Source organism: Oncorhynchus nerka, linkage group LG6 (assembly GCF_034236695.1).
Source record: "Oncorhynchus nerka isolate Pitt River linkage group LG6, Oner_Uvic_2.0, whole genome shotgun sequence".
Classification (NCBI taxonomy): domain Eukaryota; kingdom Metazoa; phylum Chordata; class Actinopteri; order Salmoniformes; family Salmonidae; genus Oncorhynchus; species Oncorhynchus nerka.
The window spans coordinates 64,482,289-64,503,435 of record NC_088401.1 but is presented as its reverse complement, the minus strand read 5'-3'; the positions used below and the strand labels follow the sequence as shown (position 1 = coordinate 64,503,435).

The following is a 21,147-nucleotide window of genomic DNA, read 5'->3' as shown; positions in this document are numbered from 1 at the left end:
GAAATGGGAATTAAATGATCTGGCAACAGCTCTGGTGGACATTCCTGCAGTCAGCATGCCAATATCATGCTTTCTCAAAACTTGAGACATCAGTAGCATTGTGTTGTGTGACAAAACTGCCCATTTTAGAATAGCCTTTTATTATCCCCAGCACAAGGTGCACCTGTTCAATTATTATGCTGTTTTATTAGCTTCTTGATATGCCACAAACTTTTTGTTGTTGTTGATAATTAAGCTGTGTGTGTGTGTGTGTGTGTGTGTGTGTGTGTGTGTGTGTGTGTGTGTGTGTGTATGGAACACTTCTGGGATTGTTTATTTCAGCTCATGAAACATGGGATCAACATTTCACATGTCACCTTTATATTTTTGTTCAGTGTATATATGGGATATGGCCTAGGGGTTGTTTCTATACTGGGCTAATGGAAGGATGATAACACAGGTAGGGTAAACATTCTCACCGATCTCCATCTCGATGAAGGTGGCCTCCTCGGGGAGTGCGCGCGGCAACACGCCCGGGTCACTAAAGCTGGTCCTCAGCAGCATGGCCATGACGAAAAAGAAGAGGAGGATAGCGAAGACCGGGATGGCAGGGGACAGGTGGATTGCCAGGTATGGGCACCTGCAGATGTGACAAGAGGACCATAGATTAATAATATTCCAGCACCACACAACTCTCTCAATGTTGACTGAATACTCCATAGTGAGTGATTATAATGTCTCCTGACCCCTCCTGTCTCAGCCTCCAGTATTTATGCTGCAGTAGTTTATGTGTCGGGGGGCTATGGTCAGTCTGTTATATCTGTAGTACTTATCCTGTCTTATCCGGTGTCCTGTGTGAATTTAAGTATGCTCTCTCTAATTCTCTCTTTCTTTCTCTCGGAGGACCTGAGCCCTAGGACCATGCCTCAGGATTGACTACTTGGCCTGATGACTCCTTGGTGTCCCCAGTCCACTTGGCCGTGCTGCTGCTCCAGTTTCAACTGTTCTGCCTGCGGCTATGGAACCCTGACCTGTTCACCGGACGCGCTACCTGTCCCAGAACTGCTGTTTTCAACTCTCTAGAGACAGCAGGAGCGGTAGAGGTACTCTTAATGATCGGCTATGAAAAGCCAACTGACATTTACTCCTGAGGTGCTGACTTGCTGCACCCTCGACAACTACTGTGATTATTATTATTTGACCATGCTGGACATTTATGAACATTTGAACATCTTGGCCATGTTCTGTTATATTCTCCACCCGGTACAGCCAGAAGCAGACTGGCCACCACTCATAGCCTGGTTCCTCTCTAGGTTTCTTCCTAGATTTAGGCATTTCTAGGGAGTTTTTCCTAGCCACCGTGCTTCTACATCTGCATTGCTTGCTGTTTGGGGTTTTAGGCTGGGTTTCTGTACAGCACTGAGATATCAGCTGATGTAAGAAGGGGTATATAAATAAATTTGATTTGATAATGTGATTGACTCGTGAAACATTAAGCTAAAGCAGGGTAGTTACAGTACCATGTGATTATTCTGTTTAGTTATGATACAAATCCTCGTGAATTGTGAGTGGAACATTTGAATTTCTTGTCTTCAATTTCACATCAAAACACACTCAATATCTGATTTTTTAAAAATATGTATTTACATGGCCCAGGAGCAAATCTGTGGCAGCACAATAATACGGCTGAGAAGATAACTACACCAGAGGCTGAAGAAGCCCTCGTCTTACACATGAGACTATTAGAATCCCCTAATTGTCAACGAAAGCGCTGCACAAACAGTCGGCACTGAGAAACAAGCCTCTACACGTCCTTGTAGAACGGTGTTCAGAAGTTGTTTACTGACGCAGCATGCAGTTAAAACAGTTTGGTCTGCAACCCTTCCCTAGGGCTTCACACACACTGCAGCCATGGCCCAAGAATCAACAACAGCCGGAGACCATGTTTACACTTCTAAACGTTCTCACCCTCCAGAGGGGGGAGGAGCAGTATTAACACGAGTCCAATTGGCACGCCTAAACTGTAAAACTGCCAATAGACTCAGGACGCCACTCTGCAGCCAGGACGCCCCACAAAAAAAAGCCCCTTTTCCTGTCATGGTGGCAAAGGCATTCTGTAAAGTGCTGCGGCAGATTGGCAAGCACCACAGGCCACTGCATTGAGCTATTAATAGAGAAGCTGCTCTCCTTCTTCCCCATGTGGAGAGATCACACATCCACAATGTAAGAATATATATCTATAGTACCAGTCAAAAGTTGACAATTACTCATTTAAGGGTTTGTCTTTATTGTTACTATATTCTACATTGTACATCAGTTGTGTTGTGACAAGATAGCCCTATCTTCTGTATACCACCCCTATTTGGTGAAAGACAAACTCCATATTATGGCAAGAACATCTCAAATAAGCAAAGAGAAACAGCAGCATCATTACTTCAAGACATGAAGGTCAGTCAATTCTGAAAATTTCAAGCACTTTTAAAGTTTCTTCAAGTGCAGTTGCAAAAACCATCATGTGCTATAATGAAAAACTGGCTCTCATGAGGAGCGCCACAGGAAAGGAAGAGTTACCAGAGTTACCTCTGCTGCAGAGGATAATAGCCTCAGAAATTGCAGACGAAATAAATGCTTCACAGAGTTCAAGTAACAGACACATCAACAGTTCAGAGGAGACTGCATGAATCAGGCCTTCATGGTCAAATTGCTGCAAAGAAACCATCACTAGAGGACAACAATAAGAATAAGAGAGACTTGATTGGGCCAAGAAACACAAGCAATGGACATTAGACCGGTGGAAATCTGTCCTTTTGGACTGATGAGTCCAAATTAGATTTTTGGTTCCAACCGCCATGTCTTTGTGAGACGCAGAGTAGGTGAAAAGATGATCTACGTATGTGTGGTTTCCACAGTGAAGCATGGAGGTGGTGTTGTGATGGTGCTTTCTTGGTGACACTGTCAGTTATGTAGAACTCAAGGCACACTTAACCAGCATGGCTACCATACACCATCCCATCATTTGTTTTTCAACAAGACAATGACCCAACACCCCTCCAGGCTGTGTAAGGGCAATTTGACCAAGAAGGAGAATGATGGAGTGCTGCATCAGATGACCTGGCCTCCATAATCACCTGAACTCAACCAAATTGAGATAGTTTAGGATGAGTTGGACCACAGAGTGAAGGAAAAGCTGCCAACAAGTGCTCAGCATGTGGGAACTACTTCAAGACTTTTGGAAAAGTATTCCAGGTGAAGCTGGTTGAGAGAATGCCAAGAGTGTGCAAAGCTGTCAAGGCAAAGGGTGGCTACTTTGAATAACCTCAAATATATTTTGATTGAACAATTGTTTCATCACTACATGATTCCATGTGTTATTTCATAGTTTTGATGTCTTCACTATTCATCTACAATGTAGAAAGTAGTGAAAATAAAGAAAAACCCTTGAATGAGTAAGTGTGTCCAATCTTGACTGGTACTAATATATAACACTTCCCTCTTCATAATAATCACATTTGTAATGCCATATAAGCTGTGCATGATGCATTATAATGTACTGCTCCCCATGTGGAGAGATGTATTATGATAACATGTCCTATGAACACCCTCTTCATAATGCATAAGCACCTGTATTACGCCTTATGAGCTATACATGACGCATATGAAGACCAAATGGGAAGGTATTACCACATCTGGTCATACAGTACAGGCCAATGGCCATGTTGGACAGGTTGATGAGTCTTGAGTGTATTTCACAGTGTAACAGGATATGGGTTTATGCAAACGGAAATTATTTTTAAAAACACCAGATTTTTTGTGGATCCTGATGTATAAAGATGGTGGATCTTCCTACAAAATCCCAAACATAATAAATTCAAGAAAATGTGTTCTAGTTGAAAAACAAACTTTCTCCCAACTCAGTCTGGTACCCATGCACAAGGCACGTTTATGATGGAAGCCCCAGACACTGACTGGTTAGGCTGGTTCTGTCATATTCAGTTCCCATTTAAAAATGTTTAATTTCCTCTTTTTGTTTGGGTGCCATTTTATGCTGACTCAAACACTCATAGTGAAAATGTTCGGTAAGAGGGAGGGGTGTAGCTACAGTGTACAAGAGTGAGTCAACAAAACACAGGGTGACAAAGTCTACCTGTTCCTTTCAAATTATGGAGATTGACTTGACTTCAGGATTTATTACTTTGAATTTAGTGGGGCAAAAGGCACTATGTAGATTAGACAGGTAAGTCTGCATACAGGTGCCATACGTTTCCACCCAGTACCTATTTAATAGTCTGGTTCCACATCTGCGCTGTGTCCAACTCCTTTGCTTGACAATGACCATAGGAGTTGGAAAGATGGCACAAACAGATCTGGGAACAGGCTACCTTTTCAACACTAATGGAAAAATTAAAAGGAGCAGAGATCCATCCAATCAATATACATTTCCACTAGATTAAGCCCTGAGGCAGATGGACTGAGCTATATTTAAAAAATATATAAAACAATGCGATAAACCAGTCAAATTTAAGCATGGCTCTTTTCATTTTGCTGTTTCAGTTTTCATCAACAGCGTAATTAATCACATTCAGACTCAACACTCATTGTCAGATTCTGTGTTCAGTATTATTTGCCTTTGAAAATCTCTCAATATGATCAATGTAGCCATTTTTGTCTCAACATCAAATCCTTGCTGGATTATAATTAAGCACCTTACTGTGATTTTTTAAATTGAAAAAGTGGTGAAAAAGAAACAAAAATAGCAATTTCTCAAGCAAGATTTTTGCTAGGACTGTCTGGGAGTGGTCTAGGTGGGGAGGGGAAAACTGAAAACTAGCTGTTATTGGCCGAGGGGTTTGGAACTATTATTGGTCTATTAACTAAGGATGTCTCTGGACCTGACAGTTCATGCAGCTTTAGTATTCTGATAATGGAGTTCTGGTAGAATCCAGATTGAGGAGAAATCTTCACACAATGCATCCCTGACCACCTCCTGAAGTGGTCAGACAGATCTGAACACAATCAGACCACAAAGCAACTTGTGGGTCTAGACCAGTCTTTTCATTGCAAGCTTTGTGTTCTGATAGCCGAAGTTGCATGTAACTGTAGACACAACCTAATTTACCACCTGGTGATATCACAAGGCAGGCCACAACTACATCCCTCCAAAACAGGCAGTCTTTTCAAACAGATCTTACACTTAAAAATCAGCATTATCCTAATTTTCACAATTTAGCAATACTATTCCAACCTCAGTGTGGAAGTGTATAGAAAAAACAGGAAATCTCATTTTTGACTGCACTGGGCCTTTAATATGTTGTCATATATTCCCTTGTTTGTTCTTTCTCTCCCCCGTTGTCGTCGGTGAGAAAGCCTACTTTGGGGAGCCTATGTTTATGCCCTCAAGTCATCTCAAAATAACATCAAACCAAGTCATTGAGCAACAAAATTCCTTCAAGAAATCTAAATATGTCATTTCTCTTAACTATCCCTTTATAATTGGGCCTTGAGCCCAACCTGCATGCCATAGAACCTGTACAATTTGTCACACACTTTCCTAACACATGAGGCTTGTAACAGCCAGTTCTTTGAATACATTGAAAGCAGAGCTAACATATCAACCACTGGCTCTACCTGGTATGAATTATAATAGGTAACAGATGCAGAGTAAACACTTTACTGTTAAATTTTAACCACTGGAGGGGGAGGGACATTTGATTGAGGGCTCTCTAATCTAGACTTTAAACCATCACACTCAACACTGATAAGAGGATAGGTACAGGACTTGTTAAGTAACAAGAACTAAGAAATAATATTTTTTTGGTTCCCCTCAACTTTAGTTGTCCATGAAATTGGGAGCAATTCTCAGTTTGAGACTTATCTGCCCAATTTCCTGCTTTTTAGCCCAGGACTAGGCTTAATCTGTGTCTGGGAAACCGGCCGATCATGTATTTCAAGAGTGGAGATGAGGAGAGGCCTCTAAGGTGGAGACGTTGCAGCCTTAAAAAAAGTCGAACCAAGGAATATGTCATGCCTTAGCTTTGCCACTCCTGACATTTGCCTTCACTGAGTATCTCATACCAAGCCTTTATGAATACATAACACCGGCGCTAGCTGTCTGTTGGAAAGCAGAAGTGAATTATGTACTATACTGCTGCGCTAGCAGATCTGCAGTAGGCCTGCTGTGTAACCTCTCTCTTTTGTAAGCCTTCTCTCTCACACCCACACAGTAAACAGTTCTGACCCAGGAAAGAGTTCCATAATATTCACCGCTGTATATTCTGACCAGAGTCCCTAGTGATCCCTAAGCCACAGTCATCTCAGCAACAACTGGGGCATGTTCTGCAGGTAGTATGTGATTCCTTATTCTACATGTCATGTTTGTTCTAGACATAAGGGTAGCCTAGTGGGTAGCCTAGTGGTGAGAGCGTTGGACTAGTAACCGAAAGGTTGCAAGTTCGAATCCCTGAGCTGACAAGGTACAAATCTGTCGTTCTGCCCCTGAACAGGCAGTTAACCCACTGTTCCTAGGCCGTCATTGAAAATAAGAATTTGTTCTTAACTGACTTGCCTAGTAAAATAAAAAAATAAATCTCCTATCTGAACTTACCAAGGTTTGTGCCCGGTTGTCTTCATGACATATTGGCTTGAGACCAAGAATGGCCACAAGACTAAAAGTGCAGTCTGGACATTGCCCTTTGAACAATAAGAAAGAAACCCTAACCTACAGTAAGGGTGCAGTTTAGTGACATCAATATATAATAATGAACTCTAAAAAAAATAACACTACAATTGGTTACTCAACTTAAGGACAATCAAATAAACCAGTTGGAATTGAAAACTGTCTGATATTAATGTTCAGAAACAAGTTGCATCAGCAACAAAAAGTTGTAACAGTGGAGCAGAACAAAGAGATTCATTAATAAATCAGATCACAACGATGTGATTACATGAAATACCACACCAGTGACCTCTGACAGAGAGGAACATAGTAGTGTGGAGAATCAATAAGGACCCAACAAGCCACTGCAATACAACAGCTGTGTTCCAAATGGCACCCTTTCCCCTATAGTGCACTACTTCTGACCAGGGCCCAGTAGATCAATATCTACTAATTGAGAAGGGACCGAAACCGTAAGACCCAAAAAGCTGCCAGAGTGCCTATGAGGCAGTACCACACACCGAGTCCTTTATAGAGATGACAACAGACATCTCTTGGGAGAATGGTGGCATGTGTCTTCCATTTCAAAGCACTTGGATGGAGGTGAAAAACATGTAAAGTCTCTCCCCCTAGCTCACCTCCTGGACTATGAACAGGATCATTTCACTGAAATTCACTCTCCCTATAAACAAAACCTTAAATATTTTTAGGGAAGAAAGACTACTTTATGATAATTGGAAATAGATACAGTTGTTCTGAATATGAAATCAGGGCACTGACTGGGTTGTGTTCATTAGACACCAAAATTAAGAAGAAAACAGACAACCAGGGAGTGACTACCTTTACCTGTTCAATCATAAAACACTCATTTAATTTGCTGATTTAGACACACACACACACACACAGGGGAAGATGGATACCCGGGGGGACCTCGGGTCTGTTACTAGATATCCTCTGGCCAGAGTCACACTAAGGTCAGCACTTGGCAGTGCAATCTCTCCCCCTCCCGAGCCACACACACACACAATATTTGAGGGATCTGACCGGGAGAAGCCAAGGGCCTCTGCTAGACTAGCCACCCCCATGAGGACTTGTACAGCAGCAGCCAGGCCTTCAGTTCAGAGCCAAATTACTATCAAAGCCTGAGCCTGTTCATTTAGCATCAAACGGAAGAAAAAAACACAGAAAATTAGGAACCTGGACCAATAAGAAATGCTCATTTCTGTTTGTTGCAAAACATACAAAGACCACACAATCCTATTGTACGAATCAATGCTGGAACAAGGAACAAAAGCATGGAGATCGCTTCATGCTACAATTTGTTTCTACCAATTTGGCTCATCTGTTCTGTGTAGGTGTTGCTCATTTGTAGGGGAGCTACTCTTCAGGGGGAGCCTCCCTCACTAGACTGCTGATGGTTGGTGATAAGTAGAGGTTAACCCAGTTGGTTGGTTGTTCTTGGACTGGGTCCAGCCTGCTCAGGAGGACACTGCCTCTCTATCCTCCAATCTATGCCCTGTTGCTACTTTTTAATCCAAAAAGTAACATGAAAGGAACCTGGCCCTAATGCAGTGAATTGATTCCCAAAGAAGATGTGTGTGTTGGATCTTCACAGACAAACATCAATATAATTAGTGGGAGGAGAACTAAGCTGGATCTTCTAGAGTAATGTAATCATAGGATTCCTCTAAAGTTGTTGACCTTGAGCTGTCAGAACTGGGCTGTGATTTGTTAGGGTACATAAAGCAGAACAGTGTGCAAACGAAAATGGAAAATGAACACGAGCCTTTGTTCTTGGCCAAGCTCAGATAGGACCGCTCAGTTGCACTCAGATTGACGGTTTTCTTTAGTTTGGTGCCTAAAGAACGACCCCATGGTTAGATCTGTCTCCCCTCTGAAAACAACTACATATATTCAGTGTAAAGAGTAGAGGTCGACCGATTAAACGTAATGGCTGATTCATTAGGGCTGATTTCAAGTTCTCATAAATCGGTATTTTTGGACACAGATTTGGCCGATTTAAAAAATATATTTAACACTTTTATTTAACTAGGCAAGTCAGTTAAGAACACATTCTTATTTTCAATGACGGCCTAGGAACGGTGGGTTAACTGCTTTGTTCAGGGGCAGAACGACAGATTTTCACCTTGTCAGCTCGGGGGATTCAATCTTGCAACCTTACAGTTAACTAGTCCAACGCTCTAACCACCTGCCTCTCATTGCACTCCACGAGGAGACTGCCTGTTACACAAATGCAGTAATTCAAGGTAAGTTGTTAGCTAGCATTAAACTGATCTTATAAAAAACAATCAATCATAATCACTAGTTAACTACACATGGTTGATGATATTACTAGTTTATCTAGCGTGTCCTGCGTTGCATATAATCGATGCGGTGCGTATCGTTGCTCCAATGTGTACCTAACCATAAACATCAATGCTTTTCTTAAAATCAATACACAGAAGTTTTAAACCTGCATATTTAGCCAAAAGAAATCCAGGTTAGCAGGCAATATTAACCAGGTGAAATTGTGTCACTTCTCCTGCGTTCATTGCACGCAGTCAGTGTATATGCAACAGTTTGGGCTGCCTAATTTGCCAGAATTTTATGTAATTATGACATAACATTGAAGGTTGTGCAATGTAACAGGAATATTTTGACTTATAGATGCCACCCGTTAGATAAAATACGGAACGTATTTCATTGAAAGAATAAACATCTTGTTTTCGAGATGATAGTTGGGGTGGCAGGGTAGCCAAATGGTTAGAGCGTTGGACTAGTAACCGGAAGGTTGCAAGTTCAAACCCCTGAGCTGACAAGGTACAAATCTGTCGTTCTGCCCCTGAACAGGCAGTTAACCCACTGTTCCTAGGCTGTCATTGAAAATAAGAATTTGTTCTTAACTGACTTGCCTATGTAACAGTATAACTTTAGACCTAGCCCATACCCGGGCGCGAACCAGGGACCCTCTGCACACATCAACAACAGTCACCCTCGAAGCATCGTTACCCATCGCTCCACAAAAGCCGCGGCCCTTGCAGAGCAAGGGGAACCACTACTTCAAGGTCTCAGAGCAAGTGACGTCACCGATTGAAACGCTATTTAGCGCGCACCACCGCTAACTAAGCTAGCCGTTACACTCACCCCCCTTTTGACCTCCTCCTTTTCCGCAGCAACCAGTGATCAGGGTCAACAGCATCAATGTAACAGTATAACTTTAAACCGTCCCCTCGCCCATACCCGGGCGGGAACCAGGGACCCTCTGCACACATCAACAGTCACCCACGAAGCATCGTTACCCATCGCTCCACAAAAGCCGCAGCCCTTGCAGAGCAAGGGGAACCACTACTTCAAAGTCTCAGAGCAAGTGATGTCACCGATTGAACCGCTATTTAGCGCGCACCACCGCTAACTAAGCTAGCCGTTTCACATCCGTTACACCTAGTTAAATAAAGGTAAAATAAATAAAAAATAGTTTCCGGATTTGACCATATTAATGACCTAAGGCTCATATTTCTGTGTGTTTTCATGTTATAACTAAGTCTATGATTTGATAGAGCAGTCTGACTGAGCAATGGTAGGCAGCAGCAGGCTCGTAAGCATTCATTCAAACAGCACTTTAGTGCGTTTTGCCAGCAGCTCTGCTGTTTATGACTTCAAGCCTATCACCTCCCGAAATTAGGCTCGTGTAACCGATGTGAACTGGCTAGCTAGTTAGCGGGGTGCGAGCTAATAGCATTTCAAACGTCACTCGCTCTGAGACTTGGAGTGGTTATTCCCCTTGCTCTGCAATGGCAGAACATCCAATAGTCAAAGGTTAATGAAATACAAATGGTATAGAGAGAAATAGTCCTATAATTCCTATAAGTACAACCTAAAAAACTTCTTACCTGGGAATATTGAAGACTCATGTTAAAAGGAACCACCAGCTTTCATATGTTCTCATGTTCTGAGCAAGGAACTTTTACTTTCTTCTCCAACGCTTTGTTTTTGCATTATTTAAACCAAATTGAACACATTTCATTATTTATTTGAGGCTAAATTGATTTGATTGATGTATTATATTAAGTTAAAATAAGTGTTCATTAAGTATTGTTGTAACTGTCATTGTTACAAATTAATAAATATATTTAAATATATTTAAAAAATATATTTTATAAAATGGTCCTCCAATAAATCGGTATCGGCGTTGAAAAATCATAATCTAGTAAAGAGGAGGCTACACCAGCGATGATTATCCTGACCAGTATCCTATTGGTGTAAACCATGAAAGCACAGCCATCAAAAGTAGTTTCCATCATTGTTTCCTTACTCACATAAGACTAGTAGTTTAGTCTACAATATTAGTAACATTCTTGCTAAATGTCAAACTGTAGCCAGATACAACAGATAATCACAGACCCTCCGTGTCCAGCTGCAGAATCTGTCCCATAGATGATCCATGGCAACCTCATTCCATAACTCCATGTGCTGTCGCCAACTCCTATTGTCATGCCATACAGTCCATAATGGACATACAGTACCAGTCAAAAGTTTGGACACACCTACTCATTCAAGGCTTTATCTTTATTTTTTACTATTTTCTACATAGTAGAATAGTGAAGACATCAAAACTATAAAATAACACTTATGGAATCATGTAGTAAGTAATAAAAAGTGTTACACAAATCAAAATGTATTTTATATTTGAGATTCTTCAAAGTAGCCGCCCTTTGCCTTGATGACAGCTTTGCACACTTAGCAATATCTCAACCAGCTTCACCTGGAATGCTTTTCCAACGGTCTTGAAGGAGTTCCCACATATTTGGAGCACGTGTTCGCTGCTTTTTCTTCACTCTGCAGTCCAACTCATCCTAAACCATCTCAATTGGGTTGAAGTCAAGTGATTGTGGAGGCCAGGTCATCTGATGCAGCACTCCATCACTCTCCTCCTTTAGCCTTTACCGTCTGGATTCGTGTTGGGTCATTGTCCTGTTGAAAAACAAATGATAGTCCCACTAAGCACAAACCAGATGGGATGGTGTATTGCTGCAGAATGCTGTGGTAGCCATGCTGGTTAAGTGTGCCTTGAATTCTAAATATATCACCAACAGTGTCACCAGCAAAGCACCCCACCTCCTTCACGGTAGGAACCACACATGCGGAGATCATCCGTTCACCTACTCTGCGTCTCACAAAGACATGGCGGTTGGAACAAAAATCTCCAAATTGGACTCAATTGATCAGATCAAAAGGACAGATTTCCACCAGTCTAATGTCCATTGCTCGTGTTTCTAGGCCTAAGCAAGTCTCTTCTTCTCGTTGGTGTCCTTTAGTAGTGGTTTATTTGCAGCAATTCGACCATGAAGGCCTGATTCACGCAGTCTCCTCTGAACAGTTGAGGTTGAGATGCTTCTGTTACTTGAACCCTATGACACATTTATTTGGGCTGCAATCTGAGGTGCAGTTAACTCTAATGAACTTGTCCTCTGCAGCAGAGGTAACTCTAGGTATTCCTTTACTGTGGCGATCCTCATGAGAGCTAGTTTCGTCATAGTGCTTGATGTTTTTTGCGACCGCACTTGAAGAAACTTCTTGAAGTTCTTGAAATGTTCAAGATTGACTGACCTTCGTGTCTTAAAGTAATGATGGACTATCGTGTCAGTTTGCTTATTTGAGCTGTTCTTGTCATAATATGGACTTGGTCATTTACCAATAGGGCTATCTTCTTTATACCACCCCTACCTTGTCACAGCACAACTGATTGTCTCAAACGCATTAAGGAAAGAAATTCAACAAATTAACTTTTAACAATGCACACCTATTAATTTAAATGCATTCCAGTTGACTACCTCATGAAGCTGGGTGAGAGAATGTTAAGAGTGTGCAAAGCTATAATCAAGACAAAGGGTGGCTACTTTGAAGAATTTCAAATATAAACAAATATAGTTTAACACTTTTTGGTTTACTACATGATTCCGTGAGTGTTATTTCACAGTTGATGTCTTCATTATTCTACAATGTCAAAAATATATATTTTTTAAATAGAGAAAAACCCTTGAATGAGTAGGTGTCCAAACTTTTGACTGGTACTGTACATACAGTCCAAAGAGCTCATCGGACAAGGCCAGATCCATGGGAATTGGAGAAGTCCTGTCTATATAGATGTCTCTCTTTTTAGGTGCAGATTTTATGTGCAGACATCTATGTGTTAGGACAGGTATTCCCATTGCGCGTACCGCCAAGTAAAAATGTGATTCACCTCCACATTTTCAATCAATACATTTATATTTTCCAACGTGAGTAGCCATGTTTCACTGCCAAAAATAAAATTAAACCATCTAGTGTTCGGCGAAATAACAATGTCAAATACAGGTAGCCTAGTCAAATAATCCCACTAACCGTCCGTATGTATGGGAATCCCACTAACGGTCCGTATGTATGGGAATGCCACTAACGGTCCGTATGTATGGGAATGCCACTAACGGTCCGTATGTATGGGAATCCCACTAACGGTCCGTATGTATGGGAATCCCACTAACGGTCCGTATGTATGGGAATCCCACTAACGGTCCGTATGTATGGGAATCCCACTAACGGTCCGTATGTATGGGAATTCCACTAACGGTCCGTATGTATGGGAATTCCACTAACGGTCCGTATGTATGGGAATTCCACTAACGGTCCGTATGTATGGGAATTCCACTAACGGTCCGTATGTATGGGAATTCCACTAACGGTCCGTATGTATGGGAATTCCACTAACGGTCCGTATGCTGCTTATTCCATTTGCTCGAAAATGTATAAATGGTTAAATAAAATTTAGCCCCGCATCCACAGAGACACATACCATCTCTATTGGTAGTACTGCTACTACCAACAGTACACCTGCACCTGTTGACGAAACAAGATGTTCTGTGTCAACGATCACATCCAATGCTAGCATCAGTAATTCTACATTTGTTGTTAGCCCAGCTAGCATGGACACACAGTTGTGAAGCTGATGCAGCCAAAGAGCTTACTGCCCCCTTACCCGAGAAAGCTCCGAACAGACAGGGACATGGACCATCGAAGAGGAGCAAATATGATGAGAAATACATTGATTTGGGGTTCACTTATATTTGGGAGTAGAGCCTTTACTCAGCCTCAGTGTGTTATAAACTCAGCAAAAAAATAAACATCCTCTCACTGTCAACTGTATAAATTTACATGTGTAAATATTTGTATGAACATAACAATATTCTACAAAGACTAATTTAACAAGTTCCAGACATGTGACTAACAGAAATTGAATAATGTGTCCCTGAACAACGGGGGGGGGGGGGGGTCAAAATCAAAAGTAACAGTCAGTATCTGGTGTAGCCACCAGCTGCATTTAAGTACTGCAGTGCATCCCCTCCTCGTGGACTGCACCAGATTAGCCAGTTCTTGCTGTGGGTGTTCCCCCACTCTTCCACCAAGGCACCTGCAAGTTCCCGGACATTTCTGGGGGGAATGGCCCTAGCTCTCACCCGCCGATCCAACAGGTCCCAGACGAGCACAATGGGACTGAGAGCCGGGCTCTTCGCTGGCCATGGCAGACCACTGACATTCCTGTCTTGCAGGGAATCACTCACAGAATGAGCAGTATAGCTGATGGCATTGTCATGCTGGAGGGACATGTCAGGATGAGCCTGCAGGAAGGGTACCACACGACGGAGGAGGATGTCTCCTTGTTACGCACAGTGTTGATATTGCCTGCAATGACAACAAGCTCAGTCCGATGATGCTGTGACACCACCCCAGACCATGACAGACCCTCCACCTCCAAAATCGATCCCGCTCCAGAGTACAGGCCTCGGTATAATGCTCATTCTTTCGACAATAAACACGAATCCAACCATCACCCAGGTGTCCTAGGTTTTCATAACTGTAACCTTAATTGCCTTCCGTCTGTAAGCTGTTAGTGTCTTAACGACCGTTCCACAGGTGCATGTTCATTCATTCAAATCAAATCAAATTTTATTTGTCACATACACATGCTTAGCAGATGTTAATGCGAGTGTAGCGAAATGCTTGTGCTTCTAGTTCCGACAATGCAGTAATAACCAACAAGTAATCTAACTAACAATTCCAAAACTACTGTCTTATACACAGTGTAAGGGGATAAAGAATATGCACATAAGGATATATGAATGAGTGATGGTACAGAGCAGCATAGGCAAGATACAGTAGATGGTATCGAGTACAGTATATACATATGAGATGAGTATGTAAACAAAGTGGCATAGTTAAAGTGGCTAGTGATACATGTATTACATAAGGATGCAGTCGATGATAGAGTACAGTATATACGTATGCATATGAGATGAATAATGTAGGGTAAGTAACATTATATAAGGTAGCATTTTTTAAAGTGGCTAGTGATATATTTACATCATTTCCCATCAATTCCCATTATTAAAGTGGCTGGAGTTGAGTCAGTGTCAGTGTGTTGGCAGCAGCCACTCAATGTTAGTGGTGGCTGTTTAACAGTCTGATGGCCTTGAGATAGAAGCTGTTTTTCAGTCTCTCGGTCCCAGCTTTGATGCACCTGTACTGACCTCGCCTTCTGGATGATAGCGGGGTGAACAGGCAGTGGCTCGGGTGGTTGATGTCCTTGATGATCTTTATGGCCTTCCTGTAACATCGGGTGGTGTAGGTGTCCTGGAGGGCAGGTAGTTTGCCCCGGTGATGCGTTGTGCAGACCTCACTACCCTCTGGAGAGCCTTACGGTTGAGGCGGAGCAGTTGCCGTACCAGGCGGTGATACAGCCCGCCAGGATGCTCTCGATTGTGCATCTGTAGGAGTTTGTGAGTGCTTTTGGTGACAAGCCGAATTTCTTCAGCCTCCTGAGGTTGAAGAGGCGCTGCTGCGCCTTCTTCACGATGCTGTCTGTGTGAGTGGACCAATTCAGTTTGTCTGTGATGTGTATGCCGAGGAACTTAAAACTTACTACCCTCTCCACTACTGTTCCATCGATGTGGATAGGGGGGTGTTCCCTCTGCTGTTTCCTGAAGTCCACAATCATCTCCTTAGTTTTGTTGACGTTGAGTGTGAGGTTATTTTCCTGACACCACACTCCGAGGGCCCTCACCTCCTCCCTGTAGGCCGTCTCGTCGTTGTTGGTAATCAAGCCTACCACTGTTGTGTCTTCCGCAAACTTGATGATTGAGTTGGAGGCGTGCGTGGCCACGCAGTCGTGGGTGAACAGGGAGTACAGGAGAGGGCTCAGAACGCACCCATGTGGGGCCCCAGTGTTGCGGATCAGCGGGGAGGAGATGTTGTTGCCTACCCTCACCACCTGGGGGCGGCCCGTCAGGAAGTCCAGTACCCAGTTGCACAGGCATGGGAAACAGTGTTTAAACCCTTTACATTGAAGATCTGTGAAGTTATTTGGATTTTTACGAATTATTTTTGAAAGAAAGTACTTTTTGCTCAGCAAAAAAAGAAACTCACAACTCGATGAAACCTTCACAATTGCGTAGAAATTTAGAAAATGCCATTTTGAAAAATAAGCCGAAGGAGTTTGAGCGAGAATTAAGACGACTTTTGAGTAGTAAGACATGTATAAAAGCAACAGATACCATTAATAAGGGGCTAGAAGTGTCTTATATGGTGAGCTACCGTGTGGCTAGGCCAGGCAAGCCCCATACTATTGTGGAGGACTTAATTCTTCCTGCTGCTGCGGATATGGCTGGGTCAACGCGGGGGAAAAGGCCCAAAAAACTATACAGACAATATCTTCACCAAACAGCACTGTTTCACGACACATCAGTGACATGGCAGAAGATGTTTTGAAACAATCACTGCTTCGCATAAAAGCCAGTGAATTATTTTCATTACAGCTGGATGAGTCAACAGACGTGGCGGGCCTGGCACAGCTCCTGGTATATGTCCGTTACTTTTATGGGGGGTCAATTAAGGAAGACATCCTCTTCTGCAAACCAGGACAACATGAGAGGATATTTTTAAAGTACAGGACAACTTTGTGACATTAAAATGGACTTTGGTGGTTAAGATGTGTTGGTATCTGTACTGATGGCACAAAAGCCATGACAGGGAGACATTGTGGAGTGGTAACGCGCGTGCAAACAGTTGCTCCCGACACCACTTGGGTAAACTGCAGCATCCACCAAGTCTCTTGCTGCAAAGGAAATGCCTGACAACTTGAAATAGGTTTTGGACACTATAGTGAACATGGTTAACTTTGTTAAAGCAAGGCCCCTGAACTCGTGTATTTTCTTCATTATGCAATGATATAGACAGCGACCATGTAATGCTTTTACAACATACTGAATTGTGCTGGTTATCAAGGGGCAAAGTATTGACACAGTTTTTTTTTTTTTTAATTGAGAGACGAGCTTAAAGTTCTTTACTGGCCATAATTTTCACTTGTCTGACTGCTTGCATGATGTTTCTCACACAACTGGCCTATCTGGGTGATGCTTTTTCTCGCCTGAATGATCTGCATCCAGGATTACATGGAGTCTTCGCAATTATAATCAATATGCAGGACAAAATTGAGGCTATGATTAAGAAGTTGGAGCTCTTCTCTGTCCGCATCAACAAGGACAACACACAGGTGTTTCCATCATTGTATGATTTTTTTGTGTGCAAATGAACTCAAGCTTACAGACAATGTCAAATGTGATATAACAGATGACAAACAACTGGATTCATTATCCCTTTCATGCCAGTCCACTTACCGATATCTGAACAAGAGAGCCTCATCGAAATTGCAACAAGCGGTTCTGTGAAATTTTTATTTAATCAGAAGCCACTGCCAGATTTCTGGATTGGGCTGCGCTCAGTATCCTGCCTTGGCAAATTGCACTGTTAAGACACTGATGACCTTTGCAACCACATACCTATGTGAGAGCAGATTATCGGCCCTCACTACCATGAAAACTAAAGAGGCACAGACTGTGTGGGGCAAATGATTTAAGACTGAGACTCTCTCCAATACAACCCAACATTGCAGAGTTATGTGTATCCTTTCCAGCACTCCCTTCATTAACCTGTGGTGAGTTATTCACAATTGTCAATGAACAAATAAGGTTTTATAAGATGTAAGATGGTTAAATAAAGAGTAAAATTATTGATTATTATTAATTGTGCCCTGTTCCTACGTATAAGAGCTCCTTCTCACTTCCTTCCCACGAGCCGGGATGTGACGAACTTACACTCGTTCTTAAGTTTAATAAATGTATTGTATAGTGTGTGTGTGGCAGGCGAACAATGATGCAAAAAACGACATTTGAGAGTGTGCTGACCCTGGTGCCAGAGGGGGTATGCAGCTGGAGGTTAAATGTTTGTAGGGGTACGGGACTATAAAAAGTTTGGGAACCACTGTGTTGGGACATTTAATATTTTTTGAGATATAGTATAGTGGAAGTGAAAGATTCCAGATCTCACTTCAGTTTCCGATAGAGGAGTGACTAGATGTTGGTTAGTGGTAGTGAGCTACTCTCTCAAACATGCCTCCTGAAAAGCATGAAAACCACTGTGCCTCTTTCTTCAGCAAATTGTCATTAGCCTGTCAAGGGGCTAGATCTGATATGGCTCAAATTGCTCCGTAATGGAGAGTTTTGAATTACAGCCCCTGTTCCCCAGCTCAATCTCTACGTTAATATTCAGGCCTCCCCATGAGAGATAATTATGGGGCAACTGTAATACGAACGTAGTGTGCTAACCGCGATCTGGCCATTAGTTACTGTTGGGCCTGGTCCAACCTCAGGCGCTAAACTACTGGGATCAGCAATAGCAGTCTCCACTCTGGCCCCGGGGCGAGACAACAGTTCCCTCTGTGGAGATTCAGAGAACATGTTCTGTTCATTATGCCAAAATGTTTCAATAACATAAAATAAAATTGAGCGTTATTGATTGGACGAGTCCAGATATAGCCCCCCCATGTTTCGGTCCATTTTCTTACATTTGGTGCCTAATGAACATGACCCAGACTCCCATTGAGCGCACACAGAGATGGAAAGGGCTGCACATTTACTGTAAGGCCAGAGGCCCCAGGGAGCTACAGTCTGCAGCCACTGCTGTAGCTCCTCAGCAGTCCACTGGATGATTACATTAGGCCAAGAAGCCTAGCAGTGACGGTCCCTGTCCAGTAGAATTTGGTAAAACTTGATTCCAGCTGTTAGAATATCATGCATTACATTTCATGGAGGGAAACATTTTGTATTTATAGGGCAAAACTAGTCATCAGCCTGGACACTGGAACACTTTTCCTTGAGGCCCCCATTTTTTAAAATTAATTAATGATAAATCTGCAACAAACAAAAAAATATTTAGACAGGCACACTGACAAGGCATTGCCCGAACTGCTCTTTGGCCAGTCTGTTTCTGGGGGGCTACAGTTTCACTCTGAAACCTCAGTTGTAAAACACCTGGCCAGCTAGCTCCACCTGCCAAGTCCAATACAGGTGCAGGTTAAAATGGTTACAGTTAGGGGAAGGGTTAGCTAACATGCTAGTAGTTGCAAAGTAGCAAGTAGTTGAAAAATTGCTATTTAGCTAAAATGCTAAAGTTGTCCATGATGAGATTCAAACACGCAACCTTTGTTACCTAGATTTTCATCCACCACAATCAACTTCTGTCATATGTAGCCCTCCTAAACATATAATACTAATTTGAGTGTTACGGATTTACACTTTCTATGTTGCATCGTCTGAGACCAGGCTGTAAAGCTAGGTTGATGTTTTATTATTATGTTCTGAAAGGCAATGCTTAATGTTTAGCAAGGGCCCCTTTCACCGGACAGTAAGGGAATTAAATATGCAAGACTAGATATTAATCAATAATGGTTTCTGTCTGATACCACTCAGCCAACGATTTTTGTGGGGAGAATTTTTTTTCTCCAATATTTTATATGCCTCATCACTTAATGCATATAGCTTAGTACAGGGTAAATAAAGGCTATTTGTAGGCCTACTACATGTTATTAGTTTCATCGGACTTGCGGCCCTAAAAGTACCTCATTCTAGAAAACATTTTACACACCTAAGGAAACGTCATGGGACATTGATTTGTTCAGAATTTATTGAGAAAACACGGCCGAATTATTTCGACAGCTTGCTTGGTTGTTTGATCATCGCCCAAATAAACAATGGATAAACAGATCTACTTACTCGAATGCGAAGAACAAGGAGCAGGTGCCAACGATGAGAAATAAGGTTAGATAGAAGACGCCTTTCTGCCGGGCCATCATTACGCGTCCATCACAGCAGAACGTGTTTTTCCCTGGGAGCTTTTCCCATTTTCGTACCTTCCGTGTCATCATTACCGCCGACATACTGACAGTTTTCGATCGACTCAGTAAGCTATAGTGACATATAATGTTTATAGGCCACTGTATGTAAATTACAATATTTACTTGACTTTCAAAACGAAAATTATACGGTAAAGTACATTTCCTGTGACAGGAAATATCCGTGAGATGTTTTTTTTTCCCTTCACCGTTTATACGGGCGATTCAGCTCACAAATATGCGTATTCCTGTGAACACTCCACGTTAGTTGTTCTGAAATGACATGATTGTGAAGCACATGTCGTTCGTGTCATTCATTTTAACAAATCCATGCATCTATCCATATTTTCGGCAATCAAAGTTCTCCTCGTTTCAGTGCGTCCACCTCCTTCCAGTGCCAGAGGGCTTCCATTCTAGAGTAGAACAGTAATCAGTATCTTAAATTCTCCCCTTTAATAACGGAATTTGTTTGAGTCAGATCTTTTTGGCCCAAAGGAAAGAAATCCAGTCTTGCTACTCGCATCAGGAGCGTGGACCTTGACCGAGTGACATCCATAAAACTGATAATACATGCGCGCACATGACAGTCATCGCTTGGTTTATGTTGATATTAGTCTATTCAGTAAGACATAATAACACATTTTTAAAAAACAATAGTTCTATATCATAAATAATCGTTGCCTAAATAAGGTGTGTTGGTTTTGATTTCCCGCAAGACGCGATGCGAGTTTGTCTCGTTTCTAATCAATGGGTGCAGGAAACACGCCTAGATTAAAATGTCTTATTTTAAAGGGGCAGTACAGAAAGCAAGGAACAAAGGAGATGGAGTTCTCTATTTGAAACATTGGGATATTACGCTACCAATCAAAAATATTAACACAATCATTTCAAAGATTTGACTGAGTTACAGTTCATATAAGGAAATCAGTCAATTTAAATAAATAAATGAGTCCGTAATCTATGGATTTCACATGGCTGGGAATACAGATATGCATCTGTTTGTCACAGATACCTTAAAAAAAGGTTGTACGCGTCGATCCAGACCATCCCATACATGCTCAATGGGTGACATGTCTGGAGAGTATGCAGGCCATGGAAGAACTGGGACATTTTTAGCTTCCAGGAAATGTGTACCGATCCTTGCGACATGGGGCCGTGCATTATAATGCTGAAACATGAGGTGATGGCGGCGGATGATTGGCACAACAATGGGCCTCAGGATCTTGTCACAGTATCTCTGTGCAATCAAATTGTCATG

At 42.2% G+C, this 21,147-nt stretch overlaps 1 protein-coding gene across 1 annotated transcript in view; it reads right to left on the bottom strand.

The window, feature by feature from the left end:
• Positions 1-20,623, bottom strand: part of LOC115130842 (palmitoyltransferase ZDHHC9-like) — a 47,003-nt gene extending 26,380 nt beyond the window's left edge. The window contains exons 1-2 of the mRNA XM_065019798.1: positions 19,771-20,623; positions 459-619 (exon numbers count right to left, since the gene is read on the bottom strand). Coding sequence (XP_064875870.1) covers positions 459-619; positions 19,771-19,934 — 325 coding nt within the window. The 5' untranslated portion in view covers positions 19,935-20,623. The remainder of the gene's footprint in view (positions 1-458; positions 620-19,770) is intronic.
• Positions 20,624-21,147: the final 524 nt, after the last annotated feature.